The sequence below is a fragment of the Peromyscus maniculatus genome, chromosome 1, assembly GCF_049852395.1.
Source record: "Peromyscus maniculatus bairdii isolate BWxNUB_F1_BW_parent chromosome 1, HU_Pman_BW_mat_3.1, whole genome shotgun sequence".
NCBI classification, from domain to species: domain Eukaryota; kingdom Metazoa; phylum Chordata; class Mammalia; order Rodentia; family Cricetidae; genus Peromyscus; species Peromyscus maniculatus.
The window spans coordinates 174,394,810-174,422,516 of NC_134852.1; the positions used below are offsets into that span (position 1 = coordinate 174,394,810).

At 38.9% G+C, this 27,707-nt stretch overlaps 1 protein-coding gene across 21 annotated transcripts in view; it reads left to right on the forward strand.

The window, feature by feature from the left end:
- Trpm3 (transient receptor potential cation channel subfamily M member 3) overlaps positions 1 to 27,707 on the forward strand; it is an 848,188-nt gene that overhangs the window by 301,503 nt on the left and 518,978 nt on the right. For 14 of the 21 annotated variants that reach the window (XR_013047854.1, XR_013047855.1, XM_016003870.3 and 11 more), the window contains exon 1: positions 25,263 to 25,727. The exons of 6 other annotated variants lie outside the window; for them this stretch is intronic. Coding sequence is in view for 13 of the 15 variants with exons in the window: in XM_016003870.3 (XP_015859356.1) it covers positions 25,551 to 25,727 (177 nt within the window). In the remaining 2 variants the exon portion in view is untranslated. Of the gene's footprint in view, positions 1 to 25,262; positions 25,728 to 27,707 lie in introns of those variants that run through there. One more of the 21 variants, XM_006985401.4, reaches the window with a different exon arrangement.

The following is a 27,707-nucleotide window of genomic DNA, read 5'->3' on the forward strand; positions in this document are numbered from 1 at the left end:
TTGACCTTACTCTAGAAGAGAGGGCATGTGACTCTTGACACTCTCTCTTCACTATAATTGCATTGATAAACAATTTTTCTAGTTTTCCTAAAAATAATACTTAAAACACTTCATAATTTATGATGTGCTGTCAAGTTTTTTTGAACTATTACCCAACAGATATTCATGGAAACATAATTTTATCTTATTATACTGTTCATGTAATTTACATATTTCTGGTTGCACAAGTGTTTGTAGCTCAAAAATATAAACCTGGGTTACCATGGATACATGCATACAGAATTTAACTTCATCAAATTATTATAAAAATCTTACTATTTATTTTTAGGATGTAGTATAGCTTAAGCAAAAACTCTTACAGTGTTCATTTTCACTCCTACTAGGATTATTAAGACTATTGCTGGTATTTTTTTTTCTTTTAATGTTTTCTTCACTTTTTTTTGCCAAAGGGCACAGTTTTAAACTGTATGTCAGAATGACTGATCAGTAGCCTGGGCTGACTTTTGCTAGTCCTACTTCCAGCAAATATGTCGAATGAGTTTTATATATAACCTGAGAGTAATGCTCATTATAATGTGTTAGGGTTAGAACAATCTACAAGGGAGCTCATAGGAAGCTAATTGTGAACAATAAAGTGAAATCTTAGCTCCCCCTAAGAAAAAACCCCAAGATTGATGGTATTCTGCCTATCTTAAGAGCAGTACACCCATTATTAACAATGGACTAGAAGCAAAGAATTACTGATCCCTAAGAAACAAAGAGAAGAAAATATAATGGATGCATGTACAGAACCAGACCTAAGTCAGAATTTCATGAGCAAAGAGTGGGATGGAAGGAAGTGGAAAGGGATTTCTTTTTGAGTAGGTAAGATTGAGTAAGACAAAACCATAGTGATGGGACAGATCTCCTTAAAATAACTTTTGGGATGGAACGTGGTAGTGCTAGGTCCATAGTATCAAACCTGGATAACACAGAGATTTAGAATCACAAACCTTGAGTAATTTGGAACTTTCTAACTTCTCTTTTCTTATTCATTGAGTTGGCCATAAAGTATGGACTATATGATATGGGAGATCAGTTTGTTAAAATATATCACAAAAAAGAAAAAAAATTGTATTTAAAATGTATATACATATATGCATATGTGTTTAAACATATGAATGAAAACACGGAGCCATGGAGAAGAATGCCATGTCACACAGAACTTTGTAGAACGTGCATATCCAGTAATACACCTGTTAGAGCTGCTATGAGCAAATGAATTTTTAAACATCATGGTTCACAAAGTTTTTGCTGTTATGAATTTGATAGTAACATTAAAATGTCAGCATCAGCTACTCTACTGTTTTAGACATCTAAATAGTTTAAGAGCCAAAGACAAGGATAGCTATTTGGCATAAGCACTTCAGTAATTTATGCATTCTGTTTCCTTAGAGAAACAGAAGCCAGCTTTTATTTGAGTTTCTCCAAAAGAACCAGAAGCTCATTCAACAACATCAATCAAATACATGTAGGTGGACTGTAGCTAGAGACAGAAAAATCTTAAAGTTTGGTAGGAGATGTGTGAGCATCCTGGCTAGTACTCTATATGGAAATGCCGACACAGAGCTCAGACACCAGGGAAGATGCCCAGAGAATGTGCCACTTGAGCTAATCTGGAGCATTAACTGTGTCATGTAACTGCCACATAGGTTAGAGGGAGGGTGGAATATGAGCTGACCCATCAGGGAGCCATATATGTCTTCAGGCCATTTCAGTGCAGCGATGCCATTTTATAACTACTCATTTTTATCCATACTTCAGAGCATCCGCCAGCCTGAGGACACTATGTGGCAGACTGCAAATGTAGGTGAATTGGAGGTACTGCTACCTCCTGATCCTGCCACAGCAGCTCACTGCTGTGGGATGGTGTGTATGTCAAATTACTCTGATTGGTCAATAAATAAAACACTGATTGGCCAGTGGCTAGGCAGGAAGTATAGGTGGGACTAACAGAGAGGAGAAAAGAAAGAACAGGAAGGCCGAAGGAAACACTGCCAGCTGCCGCCATGACAAGCAGCATGTGAAGACGCTGGTAAGCCACAAGCCACGTGGCAAGGTATAGATTTATGGAAATGGATTAATTTAAGCTGTAAGAACAGTTAACAAGAAGCCTGCCATGGCCATACAGTTCGTAAGCAATGTAAGTCTCTGTGTTTACTTGCTTGGGTCTGAGAGACTGTGGGATTGCCGGGTGACAAAGATTTGTCCTGACTGTGGGCAAGGCAGGAAAACTAGCTACAGCTCACAACCAATCACTGATTGGCACTGACATAGAAATCCCTACCTGCCTGGCCTTGAGAGGATCACTCTGAAGAGCAAGTTGTACATCATGCCCCAAAGAAGCCCATCAGTAAGAACTCCCAGGCTACTGTGATGGCACACTCAGAACATACTCCCTTGCCGCTTTCTCTTTTCCAGTCTCAATCCATCACTTGCTTCCCATGCTTCCTGAAATGACGACCAAATGCTATTGGTGTGTAAAACTTCACTTTAAGGTTTGCCTGAGGAGAATAAAACATAAGAAAGGCAATTGCAGAGAAGCTGATCATCTTGCACAAGAGGCTTTGGCAATGCTCTCTAGCCAAAGCCTTTTACTTGAGCAGTAGGAGATCAGGGATCCAGAAAGATGGAAGCCTACTCCATAGTCATGAACAGAAGAGGTAGAAAAAGAGCTCTGCTTTCTTTACCACAAGTCTATGCCCTTTATTATACTCAACATTTCACATATAACATGAAGGTTAAAATTGAAACACTACCAGTTTGACAAAACTCAGTTTGATTGTAAAGACATTCAGATATTCCTCCACATACATTACAGACCAAATGAATGGACTTTCAGACACAGTCAAAACGTATCAAGTACAGGAACAAAATATTGAAGATGGTCATGTGGAAGAAGCAGGTTAATTTCATAGGAACTCAAAAGCTGATGTTAAAGTGACTGGGGTCTTGAGGGTAACTAGTGGAGCTGTGGGCAGTAGTGAATGCTGCAACGGAAAAGGTCGTTTAGTCTATGTATGAAATATAGTAAAAATGCATTGTAACTAGTAGTAATTTCATTTGTTCAGGGACTATGAGATCTGCTTTCAATGGCATCTTATTTTATTTCAGATTTAGACATTTCAGTTTTGTACATATTACCACACTTGCTCAGGATATTCCTGTTTTTGAAAAGTCCCTTTAACCTACTAAATGATACAAGGAAATATGATAATTGGGACTAAGAGTTTTCTAAGAATATTCTACTTTAAAATTATCAGTGAAAGTGCAGACTCAGAGTCAGTGGACCAAAGAGTCATGTTCATCCTTGGGTTAAAGATTAAAAGTTCTGGCTTCTCACAATCATCTTGAGTCAGGGTTTGTTCTAACTTCCAAAGTTCAACTTTCATTTACATCTGATTTTTTTTTTTTTTGCTTTACATGCTTCTACTGCTTTTAAGTTCTGTGAGGACACCAGCCCCTCACCCAGCTACATATGACCTATAAATGTCTCTCTAAAGCTGAGCACATTGGTGATTGTTATGAATTAAGTTTTAAAGATGAATTTTATTTACTTATGTGCTTACAGCTCTGTGTGTATGAATATATCTGTACATGTGTGTATAAGCATGGAGGCCATAGAGGGCATGCGATCCTGAGGAGCTAGAGTTACTGGCATTTGCAAGATTCTTGACTTGTCACATGGGTACTGGGATCCCAACTGCATGATATTCAAGGTCATGCAGCAAGCACTCTTAGCTGCTGAGCCATTTTTACAGTTCCAGAATTCACTTTTGATGCCTTAATATATGTACTAAATTATTGAAGTCATCAGAAAAAGAACCAAAAACTGAAGAACATAACAGTCTAGCTCACTCTGTTATTTACATGTTGGATACATCTGGTTCAGTGATCGGAATTTGAATACTCATAGGAATAAAAATATATAAAAAAAACATGATACACATGATCTTTTTTTCATACTTTTAACATGAATGAACACATGACCAGTAAACTAGATGTCAAGGTCACCTTGCCACTTTTGAGCATAGAGACTGGTTTGATTTGGTAATGATGTCTGATCTGAACAACCCCTTTGGGAAACTCCAGTGTTCCCTCTGGCACAGCCGACTGCTTTATTCTTTCTTCTAAAATCATAGCTTTCTTATATTTCACTGTTGTGCCATGTATTGTGGTGCATGCATGAAGTCTATTGATATAAATATTTTCTGAAATATCTGTGACTAAACTGTTAGGATCCAGTTGTATCGCCTTACTGTTGCATCTGCCATGCCTGGCACATTAGGTGCTCTGTAGTTAAAGAAAGGGAAGAAGGGAGGGAGGAAGAGGGAAAGGAAAGAGGGTCAACTTGAAGCAACCACTGAGAAGTGTTTTGGTTCTACTGGCTTAAAAGATATTGTGTCATTAAAATATTTTCAAACATTCCTGAATGCTGGGAGCTTCCAAATTTGGGGTGATGCCAGGATGTTACAATGAGGGAAAGAAAATGATGAGAAAGGCTAGGATTAGACCAAATCAGGAGGATGAAAAAGGAAAGGGAGATAAACTTTTCAAACCTCATGACATTTCCTTTAGAAAAAAAAAAGAGAGAGAGAGAGAGAGAAAGTGTTGCATGCAGCGACTGAAACACCAGATGTATGGTGTCTGGGTCCAAATGTGTCTCTGCCACTTCCCGGTGATGCAAGTTTGAGAGTAATGCTAATCTCACCCATGAGTCATTTCATAGAGATGTTTTTATTGACACATTCCACTACTGGTACTGACTGTGGCTTAAATGTTTGATGGCCTGAGATAACCAAAAAAGGTTGTGGCCAAATGACTGTAGTTGACGTCACACAGCACGTGTGGTGCCACTAGGCTGAAGGGTTTCTATCTGACTCTTGGCTCCCCCTCCCTGGTATCAAGACCCTTGCTACAGTATCAGATGCCACATCCTGAGATAGCATAGTCCCAGAAGTACGGCAGTGAGGGGCAGAGCAAGGTCCATGGGGATTAGGAATATTTCTCCTTTTAAAAGAAAGACTCTTCCCTTACTACGATAATTTTTTTTTTTCTGCTTATTTACTAGAAATAGCTATAATGGAACCCTGGAAACTAGTATCTTATTTTTCCAGTCTCCCTAACAACATAAATCACAAAAGAAGGTGAGATGGCAGTTGAGTAGCTAGCCTAAGTGTTCGCCAACTGTTGGGTGGGGCATATTATCGCTAGTATTATGCTTGGCATAGCAACTATTTAATTGCTACTTTTATGATTCACTGCTCTAGGCTACGGTAAAGAAAATCATTCTAATATAAGTTAATGTTTCCTATGGGATAGCAGACCAGTTCCTTCTAACTAACATATGTTTACAAATGATTTATAATTTCATACATTACTGTTATTGCTAATTTTTTCAGTGTTTCCTCTATCTCCACCTCCATTGTGCTTTGCACAAATTTCCAGATATGAAAAGTAGTTTGTTCCTGTTTTGGGTGAACTGAAAAATATTACAGTGGTTTTCCTAAAATATCAATTAAAATGAGTGAGGGTTTGTTTCAATTATTTTTAATATAGCCTCAAGAGTTGAGGTTGGATTGTTCCTTAGAGCTTCGTAAGTTATGAAATTTTCATTGCAGAAAACCTCTTGAGATAATACCTTGTGCTCACCCATTTCAGTGCACCTCTAGCTAACAGAAAATTTCATCATCTAATATATTCTTCCCATTAATTTAATCTTCAAGGACACTGCTTATTTCCCTTAGAGCATGAATTATGGTGATAAAGGAGAACAAATAGAGGAGATAAGGGAGTATATATTCAAGGAATCAAGTAAAGATATCAAAGAAGTAAACAAAACCAATCAAAATGAAAGGACCCTTATGGAGACCAGAAAAAAACTAAAGTAAGAAAAAGTCTACAACCAAGTCCATTATGCTATAAAATTAAAGGGGCCCCTTGTTGTTTGCTTCAAATCAAAATATATTACAAAGCAATACTTATTGAGACCACAGGACATGGACATAAAGCTAAGCTAAATGGAAGAGCAAATACAGAAATTTACAACCATAGTCATGGTGATTTCATTTTCAAAGGATGCAGAGGCAATGCTAGAAATGAAAGAAGCCTCAGTGGCTGGGCGGCGGTGGCACACACCTTTAATCCCAGCACTCAGGAGGCAGAGCCAGGTAGATCTCTGTGAGTTCAAGGCTAGCCTGGTCTATAGAGCAAGATTTAGGACAGGCACCAAAACTACACATAGAAACCCTGTCTTGGAAAAAGAAAGAAAGAAAGAAAGAAAGAAAGAAAGAAAGAAAGAAAGAAAGAAAGAAAGAAAGAAAGAAAGAAAGAAGGGAGGGAGGGAGGGAGGGAGGGAGGGAGGGAGGGAGGGAGGGAGGGAGGGAGGGAGGGAGGGAGGGAGGAAGGAAGGAAGGAAGGAAGGAAGGAAGGAAGGAAGGAAGGAAGGAAGGAAAGAAAGAAGCCTCAGCAGTGTGGGAACAACTAGATTAAAAAATATAATTGCGTCATTTCTCCCCTCCCTGTCCTCCCTCCTCTATGTCTCCCCCCTCCTCCCTCCCAAATTCACAGACCCGTATCCTTTAATCATTGTTGTTGCAGATACATATAAATAAATCAATATATCAATACAATCTTCTGCCTACATGTGTATATTTCTAGGGCTAACCACATCATGTTAGATACCAATTCAGTAATGATCTAGGTTGGGGCTTCATGGTGAGATCTCCACTATCCACACTGGGTTGTTCATTGTTGTTGAAATCATTCAAGTATTATTTAGGTAGCCATGTTGTTGAGATTTCGTGAATGTAACTTTCCTATCTTAGCTAGAAGGCTCAATCTCACCACAGACATCCTAATCCTCTGGCTCTTAGAATTTTTCTGTCCATAAGACCTCTTTTTAAATATTCTAATCACAGGGTCTTGCAATGTTGTGAACTTTAGTCATAAAGCAAACAGGCAAATAAGCAAAAACAAAACCCTTTTTCATGTTTGTAAGAAAAACACTAAATAATAACTTTGAAAAATTGATTTATACATGAGAGCAATCAGAAATGTACATGGTTATTTGAGATATATGCCATCAATATTATGGGGGCGTGTAAAGGGCCAATTAGAGACACAAAACCTACCTGAGGAAGTCTGATGTATTTTTTGCCTTAATTGCTGGTTGTAATGTTGCAAAAGTGGACTAAATTTAAACCTACCATTCAGTGAATATTATTTGTTTTGTTTTCAAAGAACTTGCCTTAAAATGAAACCCATGTACAATTGAAGTATATAACTCAATAATTGGAGGCTAGAGAGGTGGCTCAGTGTTTGATAGCACTGACCTTTATTGGTGAAATTATTAAGGCAACTCCACGTAGTTAAAAGGGAGGTTTATTTTGTGGGGTAACTCACAAGTGAAGGGATAGGTAACAGGGTCTGGGAAAGGTGTAACACAGTCCAGCAGTGTTCTCTGGAGAACTCTGCTCGGTCTACCTCCACCATCCAGGGTCCAGAAACAAAGAGAGCTGGCGCATCTGGATCTCGGGTCTTCAGGGTCCTCTCTCAGTCCCGCCTTGTAGGCATGACAGTTACCGAAGCCTCAATGGGGGCTGGAACTTCCAGATCAAAGCTGGAATGGCTACCCACTACAGACCTCTCTTTCGGAGAACCTGTGTTCAGTTCCGAGCACTCACATGGCAGCTTACCACTGCGTGTAACTGAAGTACCAGGATTTATCTGATGCCCCATGCTGGCTTTGGCAGGCACTAGGCACTAACATGGTACATATGTGCAGGCAAATGAATAAAACCTTAAAAATCAATTATTGGACCTACTAATGTTAAGTTAACGAACCACCACTCAGAGTTTTGTTAAAAAAGGAAGTGGTGGATTGATTCCCCGGTAGATACTCACATACATAATCAAACAGGCTTTTTATCTAATAGCCCAAAGCAAAATTATTATTTTTATATTCTGTTCATTTCTGTGTCCTGAATTCAGACAACAGCAACCATGAAATATGCCAAGGATCACTTCTACCCAGGAGTGGGAAAGTGTCAGCAGGGACTTAAGCAGGGCTGAAGTGGAGGGAGGAGAAGAAGAGAGGCCAAGAGGCCTTTGATGTGGGCCAGGTGTGCAGGCTTGAGAGTGAGCTTACAGCTAGGCTTCATTTTTTTTTTTCATGATTCCTAATACTTTGTCTCTGCAAAGTATCATTTTCTATTTTTAGTTGTAAAAGTTCCTTCAACATATATTTAAAACTTTTTAAACAGGGTAAAATATTAGTTTCCAAGAATACTTAAAATGTGTCATTCAAGCCTAAAGCTTCCTTTTGGACTTTTGCACAGAAATTTGGAGTCCTTTCCATGTTAAGTCCTTGGGTGGCATGTTAAAATGAGAAACAGGTAGGGATTCAATTCCAAAGCCTTGTGTTGAACTTGAAAAATTAAAGAGAAATAAGAAAATTGCTACCTTTTATTCAAAGAACAGATAAGATACTTGTAATTGCTCAGCTGATTTAGCAGAGTCAAGGCTGGCATAATTGCTAGATTTATTGTCTATAAGCCCTCTAATGGGTCCTCGAAACTCCGTTATCAGAGCTCATTTCTCCATGTTACTGTTGTCCTCAGGTGAGCTTGTCTTGAATATTTATTTAAATGCTTAAGTTAAAAGTTAATCTGTTCACTTGATCCTTATTAGAACACCAGACTTTTATTTGATCTTCTCCCTCTAAGAGAAGCTCTATCAAAAGGAATAGCTTTTATCTGTAAAAGGTCAGGAAAGTGGTTATAGTTAACTCTGATTTCTTTGAAATAGTATCCTTTTCTTTGTCTCTGGGTGAATTTCAACCCTTTTGTAAAAGTTTTCTTTAAGGAAAAGCCACATCACAAAATTAATTTGTTTACATTATGTAGCACACTCTGCATGATGCAGACATCAACTCTACTGGGGAAATCATATCCCTAGTCTATAGTTCACAGAAGGTCTTTTTAGTGAGTGAACACTGAAGAGCTCATGTTTATTTTTCTTCAAGTTGGTAAGATTTGTTTTTCTCCTGGTAGTTTTGCCAGCTCAAATTTGTTTCTAAAAGCATTTCATTTTCCTTGTTCTCTTTGGATGGTTTTTCGAGTCTTGGTGTTGCTAGGCAAGAGCTTTGTTCATTAGCTATACCCAGTCGCTAAGGTCAGTTCCATCACATTCCTAGTTACATTTAATTCCAGTTCTTAAAAACCTCAATGGCATCTTTTTTTGTTCGTCTAATTCAAGCATCATGAACATCCCATTCTGTCTACACTTTGCCAAACAGAACCACCTTTTACATTTAACATGTTTCTGGATTCTTTTACTTCATTGGCTTTCCAGGGCCTATTCGAGCATCTTCCAATTCTGTGTCTAAATTTGTTGTATTCTTGAGCTTCAAGAAATGGCTTAGGAAATCTCACATCTTCTAGCTGCTCCTTCTGTACTCCCAGGGCTCAGTGCATCTCTACCTACATTGGATCAAAGAGTATATCTAAGAGAAGGAACATGTTCCCTGGTCTAAATGGTGTCTTAGTTAACTCCAATTGTCAGCTTGATAGAGCCTAGAGAAGTGGTTCTCAACCTTCCTAATGCTGAGACCCTTTAATACAGTTGCTCATGTCGTGGTGACCCCCAACCACAAAATTATTTTGTTGCTACTTCATAACTGTAATTGTGCTACTGTTATGAATTGTACAAGAAATTGTACAAGATTATTTAGATGTTTCATCCTTATGAGCTCTGTGTATTAACCTCTTTGTATTATCAGCTTTTGGCTTGATGCTAGACACATAGCAAACACTGAAAAGTTAGCTAGATTAACACATTTATCTATCTGGAATAGTCAATGCAAATTTAATCACATTTAAATAGTGTCCTCATGAACTTGATAAAATATTAAATACATTGTCATGCTTATAAGAATGGCAAATAAAGTCTCATACCTTAACATGTCCACTTCTGTTGTTCTTCAACCAATTTTATTTGTACTAACAATGAATAGCATTGGCAATATGACTATTTTACTCTACTGAGAAAATAAAAGATATCATAATTTTCTGGTATTTTCCTCTTGCCTGAATAAAAGGCATATGCTCAGGTATATTGGGGTCCAGATGTCTCACAGAGTAAACTTCCATAGCAGTGGAGAACTCTCCTCTTCTGTCTGTGATTTGACAATGTTTTAGGTGAATTTTGTTGTACAAATTCTGTACTGAGTATCTGACACTAGTAATTTTTTTTTTTTTTTTTTTGGTTTTTCGAGACAGGGTTTCTCTGTGTAGCTTTGCGCCTTTCCTGGGACTCACTTGGTAGCCCAGGCTGGCCTCGAACTCACAGAGATCCGCCTGGCTCTGCCTCCCGAGTGCTGGGATTAAAGGCGTGCGCCACCACCGCCCGGCTGACACTAGTCATTTTATATTTTTAAAAAAGTAATGCTAAAATGTTTTATTTGTGGCAAATTTGATATGGATAGAAACCTCTATAGAAGTGGACTTAATTTAAAATCAACTGTTAGCTTTGTTATTAACTCAACAAAACACCAACACCAAGCTTACCTTTATGACTATCCCAAGTCCCAGAGGAGCAGACTGAAACAGCTCCATGTCTATCCTGCTTGTCCTTGAGATAGTCTCAAGAATCCAGTTGCTTTGATATTCAGAGTGGTCTACACTATGCAATTATGTCTTCATGGCTTCATTTCTCACTCTCTTCTCTGTCCCCATAAACAAAATTGAAAGTAACACATGGAAGCATTTGTATAAAATAAAGGGAACTATAAAGCGCATGGGCAACCAAGAATGTATGACTATTTTACAGGCAAGGTGCCAACAGCAATGCCATTTACAGGAATTTCTGTGCGTTAGGAGCCAAATAAGTGTTAGTTCCAAGTGAATGCTTGAGGAAGCACTAAGATAACTCAGGAATGTTGAAAAATTATCATAATTGATGATCTAGTAATTTTGGATTTAGGTAGTTTCATTTTTATAAGATTGTATTTGTAAGAACTGCTCTTGAGTTCTTTATCTGTGAGCCTTTTATCCATTTTTCTTTTCTGTTGGGAGTGGCAAGTGAGTTCTCAAACTGGATCTGTACTCATCTGATTTTGTGCCAAGTCAACAGCTCTAGAAATTCTCTGTTTTCTGGCTTTCCATCCAGAGGACTCAGTGTTGGCGCTGATCTTCAAAGTCTCTAGTGGCTGAGATTCTGGCAAACTCAGAAATTTAAGTTACATCTATTCAGCCACAGCACCTCACTCACTTTTGCCAGTCAATTCTGAGATGACTGACACAGGGAATGATACTGGATCAGATTACCTAGGCCAGGATGAAATTGCTTTAAGTCCTGAGGATTCTTTCATTTATAGTAATAATATTTGTGAATGAGCAAAATGCTCTTAATAACATTGGCAATATGAAGCAATGGCTGTTGTTGGGGATGGATCACAGATTTTATCATTGAACAGAAAATATTTATATTCTAAGTTGGAAACTGGAAAATTTTTACAAAGGTGCTTTGATGAGCCTGCAATAAAGAATGAAAAAAAATGGGCTGCGGCTTGGGCTAGTACAAGTAAGAAAATCTAATACTTAAAACCCAATGATAGAAATTAAAAAGAACACACACATATATTTAAGCTTTTATCTAAACTTGAGCTGGAGTGACAGTTCTCCAAAGAATATAGGCCAAGTATATAAATGCTAAAATTTGCTTTCAATATAAAAATTCAAAGATGAATGGGGAACTGTTAGTGACTAATGTGACAAGGGATAATATCCTTAATTTAAAAACAGCATTCAAGAATTAATGAGAAAAGTAAATTCTAATGGGTAAAACATGATTTGCTAGAATTTTTAGAAGGCCATAAGGAAATGGAGCCCTGTTGGCTGCAAAACAGAAATACATATATTTATTTTTCTGTTATCAATTTGGCCAGAAATAAAATTAATTAGATCCCCAGTTTTATCAATAATTTACTAATAAGTCATTCTTACTTGTTGCTAAAGTACATGTGAAATGGCACATTCCTAGACAGTAGTGTGGAAATATCTATCAGAAGTGTAATCATTCCTCACCTTAAACTGTGTCTTTAAAATGAAACCAAAAAGATGTACACACAAATGTGTGACCACTCATCCAGTATAGAAGTATTTGTAACATTAAAATGGAAACAAGCTGACCATTGTCTACTGAGGAACAAGAGTGATTCAAACGTCAACATGTAATATGTTTTTTGAGTATTCAAAGGTTTATATATATTAACTAGTAATACAATCATAATAAGTTGTATATGAGTTATGATATCTAAAATACTTGATTAAATATCCAAAATCTACATTAGAAATTGTAAAGTTTTTGAAGTCAGCTTTCTATTACTATCACAAATACCTTAGGTAAACAAGTCATCATGAGAAATGCTTTATTTGGCTCACAGGTTTGTGGGGTTTATTCTTAAGTGGTTGATATTGTCTGCTTTGGCAAAATATCATGGTAGCAGTTCATGGCAGACCAAAGCTACTTACTGCATAACTGTGTTAAAAGTGAAAGGAGAGAGCTGGGTTCTTAGTTTGCCCTTCAAGACCTGCCCTCAGGAACCAAAAGACTCCAATTAGTACCTACCTCCAAATAGTCTCATCATTTCTTACTAAGGCCACTCTAATGAATAACTATTAAAACATGGGCTTCTGGTGCCATTATATATGTAAACCATAGCATTGGTAATTACATTTCTCTTAATTTTCAACATTAAAAATTGTACATTATAAGAGGGAAATAGATATATTTTCTCAGTCATTGTATACAAAAATCCATCAACTTTGGTTGTATAATTTGCTGCATTCTAGCAATGGCTGAAGTTGAGCTTCTGCCACTGAACTGAAAATAGAATGTTTCCACCACTCTGAGAAGGTCCTTCCTATCCTTTTCATTGACAGATGTCTCCCCTAACAATTGCTGGCAAACATGACTCTCTTTTCTGTCACTTGTCTTTTCTAGAATTGTATGATTTTGAGATATATCCACACTACTGTGTATACCATTAATTTTTTTCTGAAGATTATATTTTGAAAGAAGACTCAGAATGTGGTACACTCTAAGAATAGCCTAATCATGAAGAGAACATAGAGCTTCATGAAAGGCACAAGAGAGAGTGAAGCTGGAGATAACAGGGTAAATCAAGCAATGCTCCATGAACCTGTTTGTCCATCTTCAAACCTAAGTTAATAATTACATCTTCCTTACCAACATGTCAGCACATTTGTGGGTAAGGAACCATAATATTCTTGTGAGGAATCAATATCAGATTATTTATAATAATAATAACAATAACATTTTGTTATTATTTATTAATCATTTATTAGATAGTATTTATTTATAAATTATTGTTAATTTTATTGTAAATTACTGTAATTGTAATTATAAAATATTGTAATTATTATTATTAATTGTGGATCTGGTTGGTACTGCTGATATGTGAGTAACTATTCCTACACTTTTGAATAGAGATTTGCCTTTATATAAAATATAGGCTCTCTTTCATAAAGATATATTCTATAGTTTGGCTCCTACTGAATTGTCTTCACAGGGGATGTCTGACACTGTTATGTTAATGATGAATGGTAACTGGATTCTTTCACAGGAGCTATTTCGGATTTCATTGCCTATACTTATAGTTCCCTGTTGCTTGTTTTGCTTCTCTTTCCCAAGTACCTCTGTGTTTAGAGCTTGGTGTGTAGTTGAAGTAAGAGCCTGTAGGTTTTTCCTTTCATTAATTTTTAGTAGTAGATCTTAGACTTTTAAGCTAAAAGAGCCTGAAGAAATTTCAGTTTGTTAATAAACACTATGCAGCATGAGACTCTCCTAAATAACTTGAAAGAAATGGTTATAATAAATATGCCTAGTCCATTTATTCTTACTTGTTCATCTGGAGCCAACAAACTTTGACTTCACACCATGTTCCATCACGTCTGCTGTGATCTAGTATACTGTTGATGACTGTCCTCAAGTAATTTCACTCAAGTAGGAGGTGGGAACCACAAAGAAATAAATCAATCATTTAAACAGTTATAAATTCTAAAAAGTAGAAAAGAATTCAAGGAGAGTGATGCAGTAGGTGCTGAGTAGCTGCTGGGGATGTGCTGGAAGGACTCTCAAAGATCATACTCAAGCTGAGCTCTCAGCCTTGTGAAAGAGGCACTCTTGGGAGGAGCTAGAAGGAGGAGCACCGGTAGAACAGAGAAGAGTACACACAATAGTCCTGTGACAAGAAACCCAGAAGCTGAAAGGAATAAGGGCTATTGAAGTATGATGAATGGTGATAATGGTCCAGAGTTAAGGCTGAAGGAGTGAGTAGAATCAGTGAGTCACAATACTGAAAACCAAGATCAGGAGTAGTATGTCTCCCAACCTCATAGAGAGGACAGGATGGTTTAACTCATGATGGTGACTTGACTGGATCTTTTAAAACCTTGTATAGTTTTGTAAAATAGAATTAATCATTCTTCTATTTGATCTAAAACCATGGCTTTACTTGCATATGATTTAATTAAGGGACAAGAAAAGGCACACATATTATAACCTTATCTACCTATTATTTTGTACACATATTATAACCTATCTACCTATTATTTTGTATTTATTTATTCAGAGTTTCATATATGAGTATTATATTTATATCACTTATACCCATGCTTCTCCCTCTTCCAACTTCTCTAGTGTCCTTCCCTGGCTCCCACTCAAATTCAAGATTTCATATATATATATTAGATCTACATATGCATATTCCTAAAGACTCCATTTAACATAGTTTCTATGTATATTGGTTAGGAATGATCGCTTTGGATTGGATAAACTGTATAAGGGGTCATCCCTGAATAAAGTTTACTCTCCCTCTCTCAGCAGCTATTGATTTACTATAGCTCTTCATCTAGGCATGGGACCTTATAAAATGCCCCCTGTCCACATTGTCTTGTCAACTGGTGTTGTCATTATTCAGGTCTAGTTTAAGCAACCATATTGTTGAGATGTCATGATGCAACTTCTTTGTCATGTTTGGAACAGTGTCTGGCAAGGTATCCTGGTCCTCAGGCTCTTACAATCTTTCTGCCTCCTCTTCCATTAATTTCCCTGAAACTTAATGTAAATGTTTCATTTCTATCTATTATTTAACAAAACAACTATTATACAAGGTTTCCCCCAGGAACATCATCCTTCTTTTTCTATTATAATGCCTTATATAAACATCAAGTAAGTTTTAATAATTATCATAATTGTGTTTAGACATCTTTTATTCTTATTAGTTGTGACAGACATACGGTTTTGGCCCAAGTGCATCATTGTGTGGATGAAACCACCTGTTGCTGTTCTAAGAGTCTAGAATGGCTTAACTCACTAGATATCTGAAACTACTTCAGTTATCTTAAAAGTAAGTTTTTTAGAAACACATAATTAAACCTCACAAAATATGTAAAAACCATAGCTCTGAAACTTGCAGGATGAACTTGTGTACATATTTAGCTTTTAATTTAAGCATTGGTTTCCTCATCTAAAAATGTAGGTGGGAATAAAAAGTGCACAGTAATAAAAAATAAACAATTTTATATGTGTAGGAAAAAAACCAAACCTGCCATATAAACCCTGTAGGAACATCGTTTTCCACTTAATAAGTACCATGTTGGAAAGGAACTGATAAATAAATATTGGGCATGTTAAATGAATATGGACAGCCTTTGTCTCACTGTGGAGTATAGATGAATTTCTAAATGGTCTTATTAAATTTAAAAAAATCACAGAGCCAGATATGGGGGGGGGGAACCTGAGAGAGATCAAGAAAATAGGGAAAGCCATAGCTAACCTTACCTCACCAACTCGGCAGCTTCCAAATGTGAGTTACTTTCTGTCTACCCACACCTATTTGCCTTGTTCTGCCCTCTCATTGCCTCTCTTAGCCCAGCTACCTCACTTCCTCTTCCTGTCCAGCTCTGTCACTTCCTGTCTGTGTGTGTACCCAGACGTCCACGGTTAACTAGTGTTGGAATTTAAGGCATGTGCCACCACACCTGGCTCTGTTTCCAGTGTGGCCTTGAACTCACAGAAATCCAGACACATTTCTGCCTGCCAAGTCATAAGATTAAAGGCATGTGATAACATTGCATGACTTTTGTGTTTACTTATAAATGGTTGTTCCTATTCCTCTGATATCCAGGCAAGCTTTATTTACTAAAGCACAAATAAAATATCACCACAGTGGAGGTCCACCTCCTGGAACTACAACGTGGGAAAGGGAGTAGGAGTCAATAGTGAAAACAAAAGCCAGAGCCATTGAATGACTGTGGCCCAGCTGCCGCTGGCCAGCCTCTGATGTTAAGACAAATTCTCCAGCATTGCTTTGTCTCTCTTCAGGTTCAACAGCTCAAATGCTGGTTTCTTTATGGAGGGTCAGAAGAACTTGACTTAGACTTACATCCTTCTCCTTTCTAATTGCCATCAGTATCTTGTAATAGGTAAAAGTATAGATTATAGAATCAGATTGATCTAGATTTAAGTTCACCTTTCATCATGTGATCTCCTGAAGAAATAATGACTTGGGAGACCGTTCTTTCATTCAAAATATTGAGATAATGCTGCAAACTTCCTGAATGTGGTAAGAAGCATAGGATCTTCTCTTGGTACATCACACATTTTATAGTTAGTACTCAACAAGTTGTCAACCACTTTGGCATTACAGCCTTTAAAGATTATGACTTATAAAATTATGTTAATTGTCAGGTAATCTAACAGGGTTTCAAATCTTTTTACCCTGACTTCAAAATTTATGCAGTTTGCATTGATTTTAACTTCATTCACAAGAAGAACAAAATAAAACCCCAAATACAAAACTGGCCAATCGACTAAAATCATCTAATTTCTGGGCTCCTATGAATAAGACTCATAGTTGTTGAAAAGAAGATAATAGAATAAATACAGTTTTATGTTTCTGGAAGAATGACAAAAATAAATAGCAAGTACAACAAGTACAATTTTCATTAGCTTTCATCATGAAAATCCTCTCCCAAGCAGTGCCACCACTTTGAAGATTTTCCAGATCACAGTATGTCTCAGTTTCCCAGGTGAGGGGACCTTATGTTCTAATGTAGTGCTGGCCATCAGCATAAGAGGCTAAAGAGGCACAAGACACATTGTGTTGCCGGGATAAGCTCCCAGCTCAGGTTGGTGAGAGTTGGAGGATCTTGTAAAGTTTGAACTTGATCGTGTGCATGTTTGAGTATCCTCTCATTAATATCTTTCTTAAGCTGCACTATTAGCAATGAATTTCTGTGATTCTCATCAACTGATACAATTTCTTCAAGCAGGAATTGGAGATTGACTGCTTAAGTCTCCCTACCTCACAGCTATTAACTCATGAGTTCATTACCATCGTGGTAAAGTTGATGAATTTCATAACAAATTTTTCTAAGCTCTTCTACTCACAGAGGTGTAACTGTTTGTACACCCTTGTGTTGCACATATCTAAGCTAAGAATAAAGATTTGCAGCATCACAAATATCAGGAAACTGTGACTATGAAGTAGTTAAAAATGAACATCTCAAATTCTTATATTTTTAACAAGGCTCCATGGACTCATTAAAATTTTAGAATCATTGCAAAAAATCATCCCCATTGTGAATGGAAGTAATAGGATTTCAAAGCTAAATGAGGATGTATTTTAGCTCCTGGCCTTTGAAATTTGCTGTACACTTTATGTGTGTGAGTGTGATTTTTAAACAATATTTTATTAGTTATTTGGGAATTTTATGCAAGGTATTTTGATCCTATTTACCTCCCTCCTGTAGCTCTTCATAGATCAACTCTGCTTTTCTACCCACTCAATTTTGTATCTTCTTTTTTTAATCCATCAAGACCATTTGTGCTGCCCAAATATTCTTGGTTGTGTGACCTTCTATTAGATTATGGTTAACTTAACTAGGGTCTTACTGTTAGAGAAGACTGACTCATCTCCTAGCAGCTACCAGTTGCCAATAGCTCCTCTGCTAGGGGTAGGACTTGATGCCTAGCTCCCCTCTCCGTGCTGGGATTTGGCCTGGCTTGGGTATGCACAGGTCTTGTCATGCTGTCACAGCTGCTGTGAGGTCATATGTGCAGCTGCCCTAGATTCTTAAAGACAATGCTTCCATGTAGTAAGTCATCATCCACTGCCTCATTCCATTGTACTCTTTCCACCTACTCTTCTACAGTGATCCCCGAGCCTTGGGAGAAGGGGGTGTGATATATATGTTCCTTTTAGCATGTGTGGTTTTTATTTTCAGTGAGATACAAACTGTTTACATACCTTTTAATTTCCCAAAGTAACACATATTTACATATTACTTTCATATTTTATTCATAAATGCGTGACTGCCTTTTAGTTGCAGAGAGGGAAGCTGTCAGGAAAGTCAGGTGTGTGTCTTTATCCTCTGGTTCTCTGAAGCAGCTCTTCCTACATGAATAAGAGAGAGGGAGAGGTGACGATGTTTTAAATTTTATTTGCTTTAAAATATTTTTTCATTTGATTCTTCTTTGGAATGCATTGTGATCACTCATGGACCTGCCCCATTTATGATCTAAATGTAATTTCTTCCTGTGGTGTTAACTTTGCTTCCTTAGAGCGGTAGCAATGGGATGGGCATCACCTGTGACTTCAGCTAGGCTAATCACGAACTGCTAATATTTTTGAGCCTTGGTAACAGGTGGGGTCCTCTTCTGTGGCCTCTGCACCTACTCTTTTAATGTGGGTATCATTATTATCCTCAGTTTGCAGATGAGACACGAAAGTGCCATAAGATTAAGTAACATTCCCAAACCATCTTATAAAACGGTAAAGCTGGGTTATAAGTCCAGGATATTGGACACCCAGTCCTTGATCTTACCACTGAAATAAAGCACCAGCAGAGCCACTGAAGGTGGTAACTCATATTAATAATGTAAATGACAATTGTAGTCATATTTGGTTTTCATTATAATAGTGTTGTGATAATTGCTTCCATTTTTCCCCCAAGATATGAATATGGACAGTATAGTGGCCCCTGTTTTTACAGTGGGAAACCAAGGCTTTGATAGCAATTTAGTTGCTTCAGGTCTATGTAATGATTAAGAAGCAGAAGAACTTGAGTCTAACTTCGAAGCTATCAGATGGAGACATGTGAAGCCTGCTTTCCTCCTCTCAGTGTGGAATCCCCATTAGTCCACTACAACCTCCCTCCCTTACAAGCCAGGTCCACATTTCTAAAATGAGGAGTCGACACTTATCAATTTAGATTGGTTCTCTCTGTCTCTGTCTGTCTTTTGTCTGTGTGTGTGTGACAGACAGAGTTTCTCTGTGTAGCTTTGCACCTTTCCTGGAACTCGCTTTGGAGACCAGGCTGGCCTTGAACTCACAGAGAATCATCTGCCTCTGCCTCCCGAGTGCTGGGGTTAAAGGCGTGTGCCATCACTGCCCAGCCTATGTCTATCTGTCTTTCACTCCCTCAATCACTGCTCCCTCCCTCCCTCCCTTCTTCCCTCCCCCTCTCCCTCTCTCCCTCCCACATCTACCCCCTCTCTTTCTGTATGTGTACAAGAGATAGAACAACAGTTTTATGTGTGTGGAGCTTCTATTCCTTAAAGTCAACATTTCATAGTCTTACTGATGAAAATTTCAAAAGAGGCTAAATTATTAGTGAATTTCCTTCAAGCTCCCTAAAAGATCTTTGTGAGAAGCATTTTAGAGGATTTCAGAGAATTAAAGCACTACTATATTTGAAATACCCCTGCAACACAATGTTGAATTCAGCCCCTGAAGAGGATGTTCTACTAAGAACTGCATGCCATGGTGTGAAGAGGGACTGAAGAAAAGGAGGACCCGACAGGTCGGTTTGAGGGCAGTCCAGAAAGGCACTGGGGAAATTGGTCTTGGAAAGACAACTTGACTTAAGAAGTCACACTGAGGTACTTTTCACCACAGCCTTAGGAAGAACTTCCTGTCAGTTGAAGCTGCCCAATCTTAAAGTGATCTGCCTCAAAACCTCACCTGCTCCATGTGACTGGAGGCATTTTTACAGAGGATGGGGGAACAGGCAGGGGAAACAATCTGGTGCTAGAGAAAAGATAATCATTCTCATTCTGAGATATTTTTATTTTTTATATGAAACAAATGCTGCTTAGGCTAGTTAAAAAATGAGTAATTCATTTTAATATAGTTTAATCTATTTCAGAATCTATTATCCATAAAGGAACCCCAAAGGGGAAAATACTTTAACAGGAAAAAAAATCATTTAATCTATTTGAAGAATTACGTATTTGGAAATAATAAATAACAGTATTATAGATCAGTGGGGTCCATAATGAAATTTCATATTTTAAAGGATATTGTAGAAACATCAGAGAAGTCCTAAAATTTTTATAGCTCTGGGAACAGTCAAAAAGAAAAGAAATATTTAAAAAAATATTTTTTTTTCAGACAGAAAATATAAATTACTATAATGGTCACAACAAAAATGCTCTTTTGACAAAAGTATTGAGCTGGCAGGACAGCAGGAAGCTATGAGTGGAGGGCTGGAGAAATGGCTCAGCAGCCAACAGTGCCTTCTAACAACCTTCCAGAGGACCAAAATTAAGTTCCCAGCACCCATTAAGCTCATAACCAATAGCTCCAGGTGCTCTACAGTTGTCTTATGGCCTCTATGGGCAAACACACACACACACACACACACACACACACACACACACACACACACACACACGTTTAAAAAACACATACACCTTTAAAAAAGAAAAGAGGCAACTATGGGTTGAGGTCAGTAATAAATAAGATGTTAAAACTACCAAAGAATTTTGAAGTGGGAGAAGATACCTACAGAGTTACCACTCTCTGGTTTTAACACTTCTCCTGATTGCCAGAATAGTACCAGCCCTATGCAGACCATATGCAAAAATAAGCTCCTGAAATACACATCCAATTAATGTCCAATACCTAAAGAATTCAATGGCATAATAACAAAATGTACAAACTTACTTTGGAACATTTTGTGTTTGGATGTTTGTTTTCTTACTTTGCTATTTCTATGAAGACACACCATGACCGAGGCAACTTACAGAAGAAGAGTTTATTCTCTTCCAGCCTCCCACTAACATTGCCTCTTAAGCCCTGCTTACAACACTCATGTAATTTCTTTCCTAGTCCCAAGTCCCAAAGTCTTCCACATTCCTCCAAAAACCAGCATGAGTTACTCCTTGGCACCAACAATTTCTGTCTTAGTTACCTTTCTGTGGCTGTGAAGAAACACCCTGGGAACTTATACAAGAAGACTTTATTGGGGCTTAGAGTCTCAGATGATTAGTCCATGACTAGCATGGCAGACAGGCATGGCACTAGAGCAGTAGCTAAGAGCTTACATCTTGTCCACAAGCAGGAGGCAGAAAGAGAGAGCTAAGTAGGAATGACATAGGCTTGTGAAAGCTCAAAGTTCACCCCAGTGACATACTTCTTCCAATAAGGACACACCTCCTTATCTTTCCTAAACAATTCAACCAAATGGGGCCCAAGTATTCAAACATATGAGCCTATGGAGGTCATTCTCATCCAAACCACTACAGTGTGTGTGCTGGTTAGTTTTTGTCAACATAACACAAACTGGGTTCACCTGGGAAGAGGGAACCTCAGCTAGGGAATAGCCTCCATCACACTGGCCTGTGGGCATGTCTGTAAGTCATATTCTTGATTAATGATCCCCTGTTCACTGTATGCAATGTTACCCTGAGAAGATGGTTTGGAATTATATAAGAAAGCAGATTGAGCAAGCCATAGAGAACAAGCCAGTAAGCAGAGTTCCCCTGTGGTCCCTGCTTCAGGTCCTGACTCCAGGTTACTGCTGTGAATTCCTACCTTGGCTGCCCTGAATGAAGGACTATAACCTATATACCAAATAAACCCTTTCCTTCCCAAGTTCCTTTGGCCATGGTGCTTTTCATAGCAATAGAAATCAAACTAGTAGGTGTGGTTTGTATAAAGCACTTGATGAGAAGGGTTTGGGCATCATTCTGCATTCCCTTGTTCCTTAAGTTTTCAAATTAGCTCCTCTATATTAGAAGACTGAGTATGATCCAATGTTCTACCAAAGTGTCTTGACTTTCCCAAAGAGGAACATGGTCTTGAAGAATAAAATATAGACTAGCTATAGTTATGACTTAGTAACTGCCCTGAGACTGAACTAAAAGATGATCAATGGGAAAGGAGCTTTCATAACATAAAAGAGGATTGAAATATGTTGAAAGACACATTTTAGAATGAAAAAAAAACCACATTTGCTACTTCTAGAATCTGATCATTTAGATTTGTAAATGCTCACAGTCATCACATTTAAAATGAGTATTTTAGCCTGTCAGTGGTGGCATACACCTTTATTCCCAGCACTCATGAGGCAGAGCCAGGTGGATCTCTGTGAGTTTGAGACCACCCTGGTCTGAGCAATATCCAGGACAGGCTCCAAAACTACACAGAGAAACCCTGTCTTGGAAAAAAAAATGAGCATTTTAGATGTATGAGACATTAACTGCCTCGGTCAAGCTTCCTCTTCTCTGATTTTCCTCTTAGGGTCCTGTCTAAAAACATGGGGAACCCGTTCTATGTGAAAAATACCGCTTATTCTAAATGAGGAGGGGGGTCCTGAAAAACACTCTTTAGATATTTGGCAGCCAACAATCTTGGCACCAATGACTCCAGTGAGGGGAGGATGCCCCCTTAAGCCTCTCATTCTCTTTATCTTCATCTTCTTTGCTGTGCAGCCTCTAAATCTACTCCCAGAAGGTTCTGTGTTCATTCTTCTAATTACCACTGGAGAGGATGTGACATCTCCTGCTTCTCATTTCACACAAACCCTCACTATCCTTCTGACCGAAGTTAGTCTGAAAAATTAAAGTAGCTAAGAAGATCAAAGACTACGGTTTCGGAAGGATGCTTTCGTTTCTGTGTTCAGAACACTTTGCGACAGTGAGGGGCAAGGGTGGGCAACTGTAATGGTCTTGCCTTTCCCTGGAGCTGACTTCTCACAACTGCAAAGAAACCACTTAAGGGCCTTTAGTAGGCGAGAAATGCTGGCTCCTGACAGGCTCACTGAAGGTGATGCTTTGCAATCTGATGACTAGCATTCTGTAAGGAAAGGCTGAGGAAAGTTCCACTGACTTTTCAGTCTTTTGCTTTCTTCTTTGCCTCATTTATTAAACTCTTCACAATTCATAGAAAGCATCCAGGTGTAATTCGTCTTGCTTGCTTTCATTACTTGGTATTGCAAACATATGTACAAAGTATCTTTAATGAAAAATGCCAGTGGGTCCCATGCGGCTTAGAAGACGGATCATGGTAGTAGGAGCTTGGGAGACGCCAAACCCTGGATTCAGAGCTCTATGCGCACTAGCTCAATTGGTTTCACAAGAACCCTGGGTATGCCGCTGTATGATTGCCTCCATTTCAGAGATAAAAGACTCCAGTGCACCGAAGAGATGAGAAAATTGCCCAAGGCCAGGGTCAGGATTTCATTGTCAACTCTGAAGTCTGATTTTAGAATTCAGGAGGTTAAGCAAACCTCAGTGCCATGCCACAGCAGTGTGTGAGGAACACACTTATTCCATCTTTTATTGCAATTCTTGAATCAGACTAAAGACCAGAACACCAAATAAAGGTTTTATTGTTGTTATCTCAAATTATGAAAGAAACAGAACAAAAAAGTATAATGACTCTAATCCAGGCTAATTTTTCTGGACTTTATTCACTTAATCTGTGTTATAGGGATAGGAAAGCATCTGCTCCGGAGGGCTGCCATTGGTGTGAGTTTATGTGATGTGAAATGTCCACCACCATGCCTGGCATATATACATCCTAGCTTGGTAGCTCTTGAAAACAGCCTTCGCCCCATGGTGGAAACAGGAGGGTGACAGAAAATGAGCCATGTGTGAGTTCTGTTAAATGGATAATGCTTTAATAGCAATTAATCTGATGCATGGGTTTTTATGTTCCAGTCAGTGGCTCTGCAATACTCCACATCTCTGACTCTGGGGCACTCCAGGAAACATTGCAATAGTGCAGGTGTCAGGTGCTTGCTACGTTCTTTGTTCTCAGTCCTAAAATGCAGCCTTGTATCACGATCACATCTGCTCTAACCCCTCTGGATCTTGTCCCAGAATGCATAGTAGTCATGGGAGTGAGGGGTCGGGGGTCCATCCATTTCTTCTGGTTAATTAAAAATGGAAAATCTCTACAGTCACTGTGAGGGAAATAAGGTGGAAAGTTTTAGATACCCTGGCAACACTTGAAGGGTAAGGGTGTCGTGGGGATCTCCTGGGCAGAGTCCTTGGTCAGTACTACCACTGAAGTTTAATGCCTGGGGGGGAGTGGGTAGTCCAGGTGAGGGGTGTGAAATGATCGCCCCTCTCAGCCTCCCTGAGCTCCCCATTTTTTAAAGTGAAATTGACCAATGTCTTCCTTTAAATAGAAAAGTTCTCTTGTATTCTCTTTCACCATGGGAGCTTTACAGATTATATACCCCAATACAGCTACATTCTTTCTTAAAACCTCCTTAGAAAATTACTGGGAACAGGGGAAATACGCACTCGAGGAAACCATCTTTTGTGGACAGCGCTCTACATGGCACTTTAAGGGTTAAACTTCATTGCAAAAGAAGGTTTGTCTTGTGGGAATATCCCCCAATTTAGAAACTACTATTGCTAAAAAGGTAAGCCACAAATGCGTTCTTTTGCACAGCTTTCTACGACAGGAATAACTCCTTGTTCCCAGCGTGTGTATGTGTGAGTTTGACTCAGCCTCTACCTATCTATCATCTATATGGTGCTTATATCAGGGTGAAGACTGTCAATCACCGTTAATAAAAGACCCCAGAACACAGCAGGGATCTCTTTTGACTATAGATCTATTTTACGATAGCTCTCAATTTATTATGTCACACAAATCAAAAAGGAAGCGTTTATCTTATCATTCAGAGGCATCCCTTCTCCCTCCCAATGTCCTAGCCCCTCCCCCTGCGCCAGTTTCCAGCCCCTCAAAGATGCTTTGTGCAAGAAAGTACAAGTTCTCCTTCTGGCTTAATTTTTGTTTCTTTTTTCTCTCCTCCTGGCTTCCCCTCAAAACAAGAGAGCAAAGCAAATGGCCCGGGTTCCCCCCCAACGCCTGACCTGCGTTTGCTGGGAGGAGAGCGGGAGAGGGAGCGCGCATTCTGGAGCAGGCTGCTCTGACTCCGACCACAGGCTGTTTTGTGCAGGCTGTCCCTCTCCTTCGAAATCAAGCATCCCCTCCCCGAAGCAGCAGGCAGTGTGCCTCCATTCGGCCACATTTGGTATGCATGAGCACGGCTGCAGGGAGAGGGGAGGTGGCTTTCTTAAGAAGGTTCAGGGGCTCAGGAAACGCCACTTGACTAGACTCCCAAGTTCCAGGAAGCCTCTGCCCTAATGGAATTTGCAGGTGTGGAGATGACCATGGGATGCCAGGGCCGTGGGGGGGCGTTTATTTTCTAGGCATTGCCCAGATTTGCAGTCTCTTGTCTTCCTGGTGGAATTTGGAAGGGGTCATGAATCAGACTGATGCTTCTCGACCCCTAAATTGGACCATCCGGAAGCTATGCCACGCAGCCTTTCTCCCATCTGTCAGACTTCTCAAGGTACTGTAACTTGCTGCTTTGAATGGCTCGTACTATGCTTTTCAGGTCTAAACGCCCAACTTCGCACTTGGGCTGGGACGCCAGTTTTGGGGCGTGTGAATGCATGCAGTTCTGGCTGTGTTACCCATGGCTGGAGAGAGTTCCCAACACCCCTACCCCACCCCCACCCCCACCCCGCCTGGAGGATGGCCTGAGCTACACTAGGGAATTAGATATGGTCTCAGGAATGGGGCTACCTGTGTGCACCCCCACCTTTCTTAACCATTAGTCTGCCAAACAATTAATTCCCTTCTTTGGGAGGAGAATAATAGTGGGCATGAAATCTCTTCCTCTTCTGCATTTGGCTCGAGAGCTCGTTTTCTTTCCCTGGGGAAGCCCTTCGACCCACTTTCCCTTGAATGGAACCTGAGAGAACAAAGGATTCTCCTCCTTATTTTAAAAGCTCCCCGAGTAGGTGGTCAGTCAGGTATAGACAAAGAAAGAATGACCCTTATCACATAGTGACTTTTTAAAGGCATGATGGTTTCTATCTCTTGGTTTTTGGACTGGAGTCAGTGTGAGAAAGTATTGTTTCGCATACATTGACTCGGAGCCTCTCGAGCTCCGAGTTACACAAAAGATTCCTACTACACCTGAGCTGCAGTTGCTAGTTTGTCGATAATGTTCCTGTTTCTGGAAGCAAATGTATGAAAGACACCGTAAAAGTCCTCACAAGTCCTCTGGAATCTACCTTCATCACCTGCCTGACAGGGAGGGACAAAATGTGAAGGTTCAGAAGAAAAGTATTGCTTAGAAAAGAAAACGTGCTAACCCTTTGGGGTGGGGTGGGGCATGCATAGCTGAATGTTTCATATTCAAGTTTGTCAGATAAGGCAAATCCTTAATTCTCTTTTTCCTGCTATCTATGATCTTTTAATTTAATTACTAGTGAGCATAGAGGGAGTTTACTATAATGGAGGAATGACGGATCAGCCCTGGATAAATCACTCTGACTCTTTTTAAAGGTGGTTTTCTGGTTAGGTTTGATGTGGAGCTAAGTGGTGCCTCATTGCCAAATAGGACCCATTGTCTCAGTTTCCCTGACCCTATAAAATACAAACTGGTATTAACTTTCACAAAGTGTGCCCCCAAGTGCCCTTCAAACCTCATCTTATGGTTGTCATGGCAATGACTTGCTTCCCAAGGAATATTTGGAAGGAAGAGTATTTGGGGGCAGAGGGAGTGGGAGAGATTTCTACACTTATGCATGCTTTTGCTGTATTGGAGCAACCTGTGTAAGAGTGCATGAAAAAGAATGAGGCCAGAGAATTAACAAATGAATGTGAATTTCCCTCCAGATTTAGTAGTCAATCAAGACCAGGAAAAAGAATGTTTTGGCAAATTAACTCTGACTGAGAAAAGTGAAGTTCTGTAGTCCCGTGTGCAATAAGAACTACCTTTTCAGTTAATGCCAATCACTGGCTTAAACCCAAAGTGATGCTTTTTAACTCGTCTTAACAGATATATGTATATATTATTAATGAATACTCAATGTATTATTCATTAGTGTTCATTTTTAAAATAGAAACTGTTATTAATATACTCATCACAAAGCCAGGAGAGAAGTTTATATTTGAGATAGATTACTTATTTTTAGAAGAACTCTGTCATCTTTTAAAATTGAACATGCACACGCACACATGCACACCACAGCCAGAAGATGAATGTTTGCATTTTCATCCTACCCCACCCTCCCATTTATTCCATTTATTAATGTGGTGCTTGATAACACTTCATCTAATAAAGGGCATTAGTGAGCTTCCTTTCACTGATTGCAGTGTCTGAAGGAGGGGATGCATTTTATTAGATGACTTTCTTTTTGAATGACATCTGTTCACTTGAGAGTATAGTCACCCCACAAGACTTCAGATAGTAAGTACATTTCAAAATCTTACAAGGAAAATAAAGTGATGCCAAGTCCTTTCAGCAACATTGAGGCAG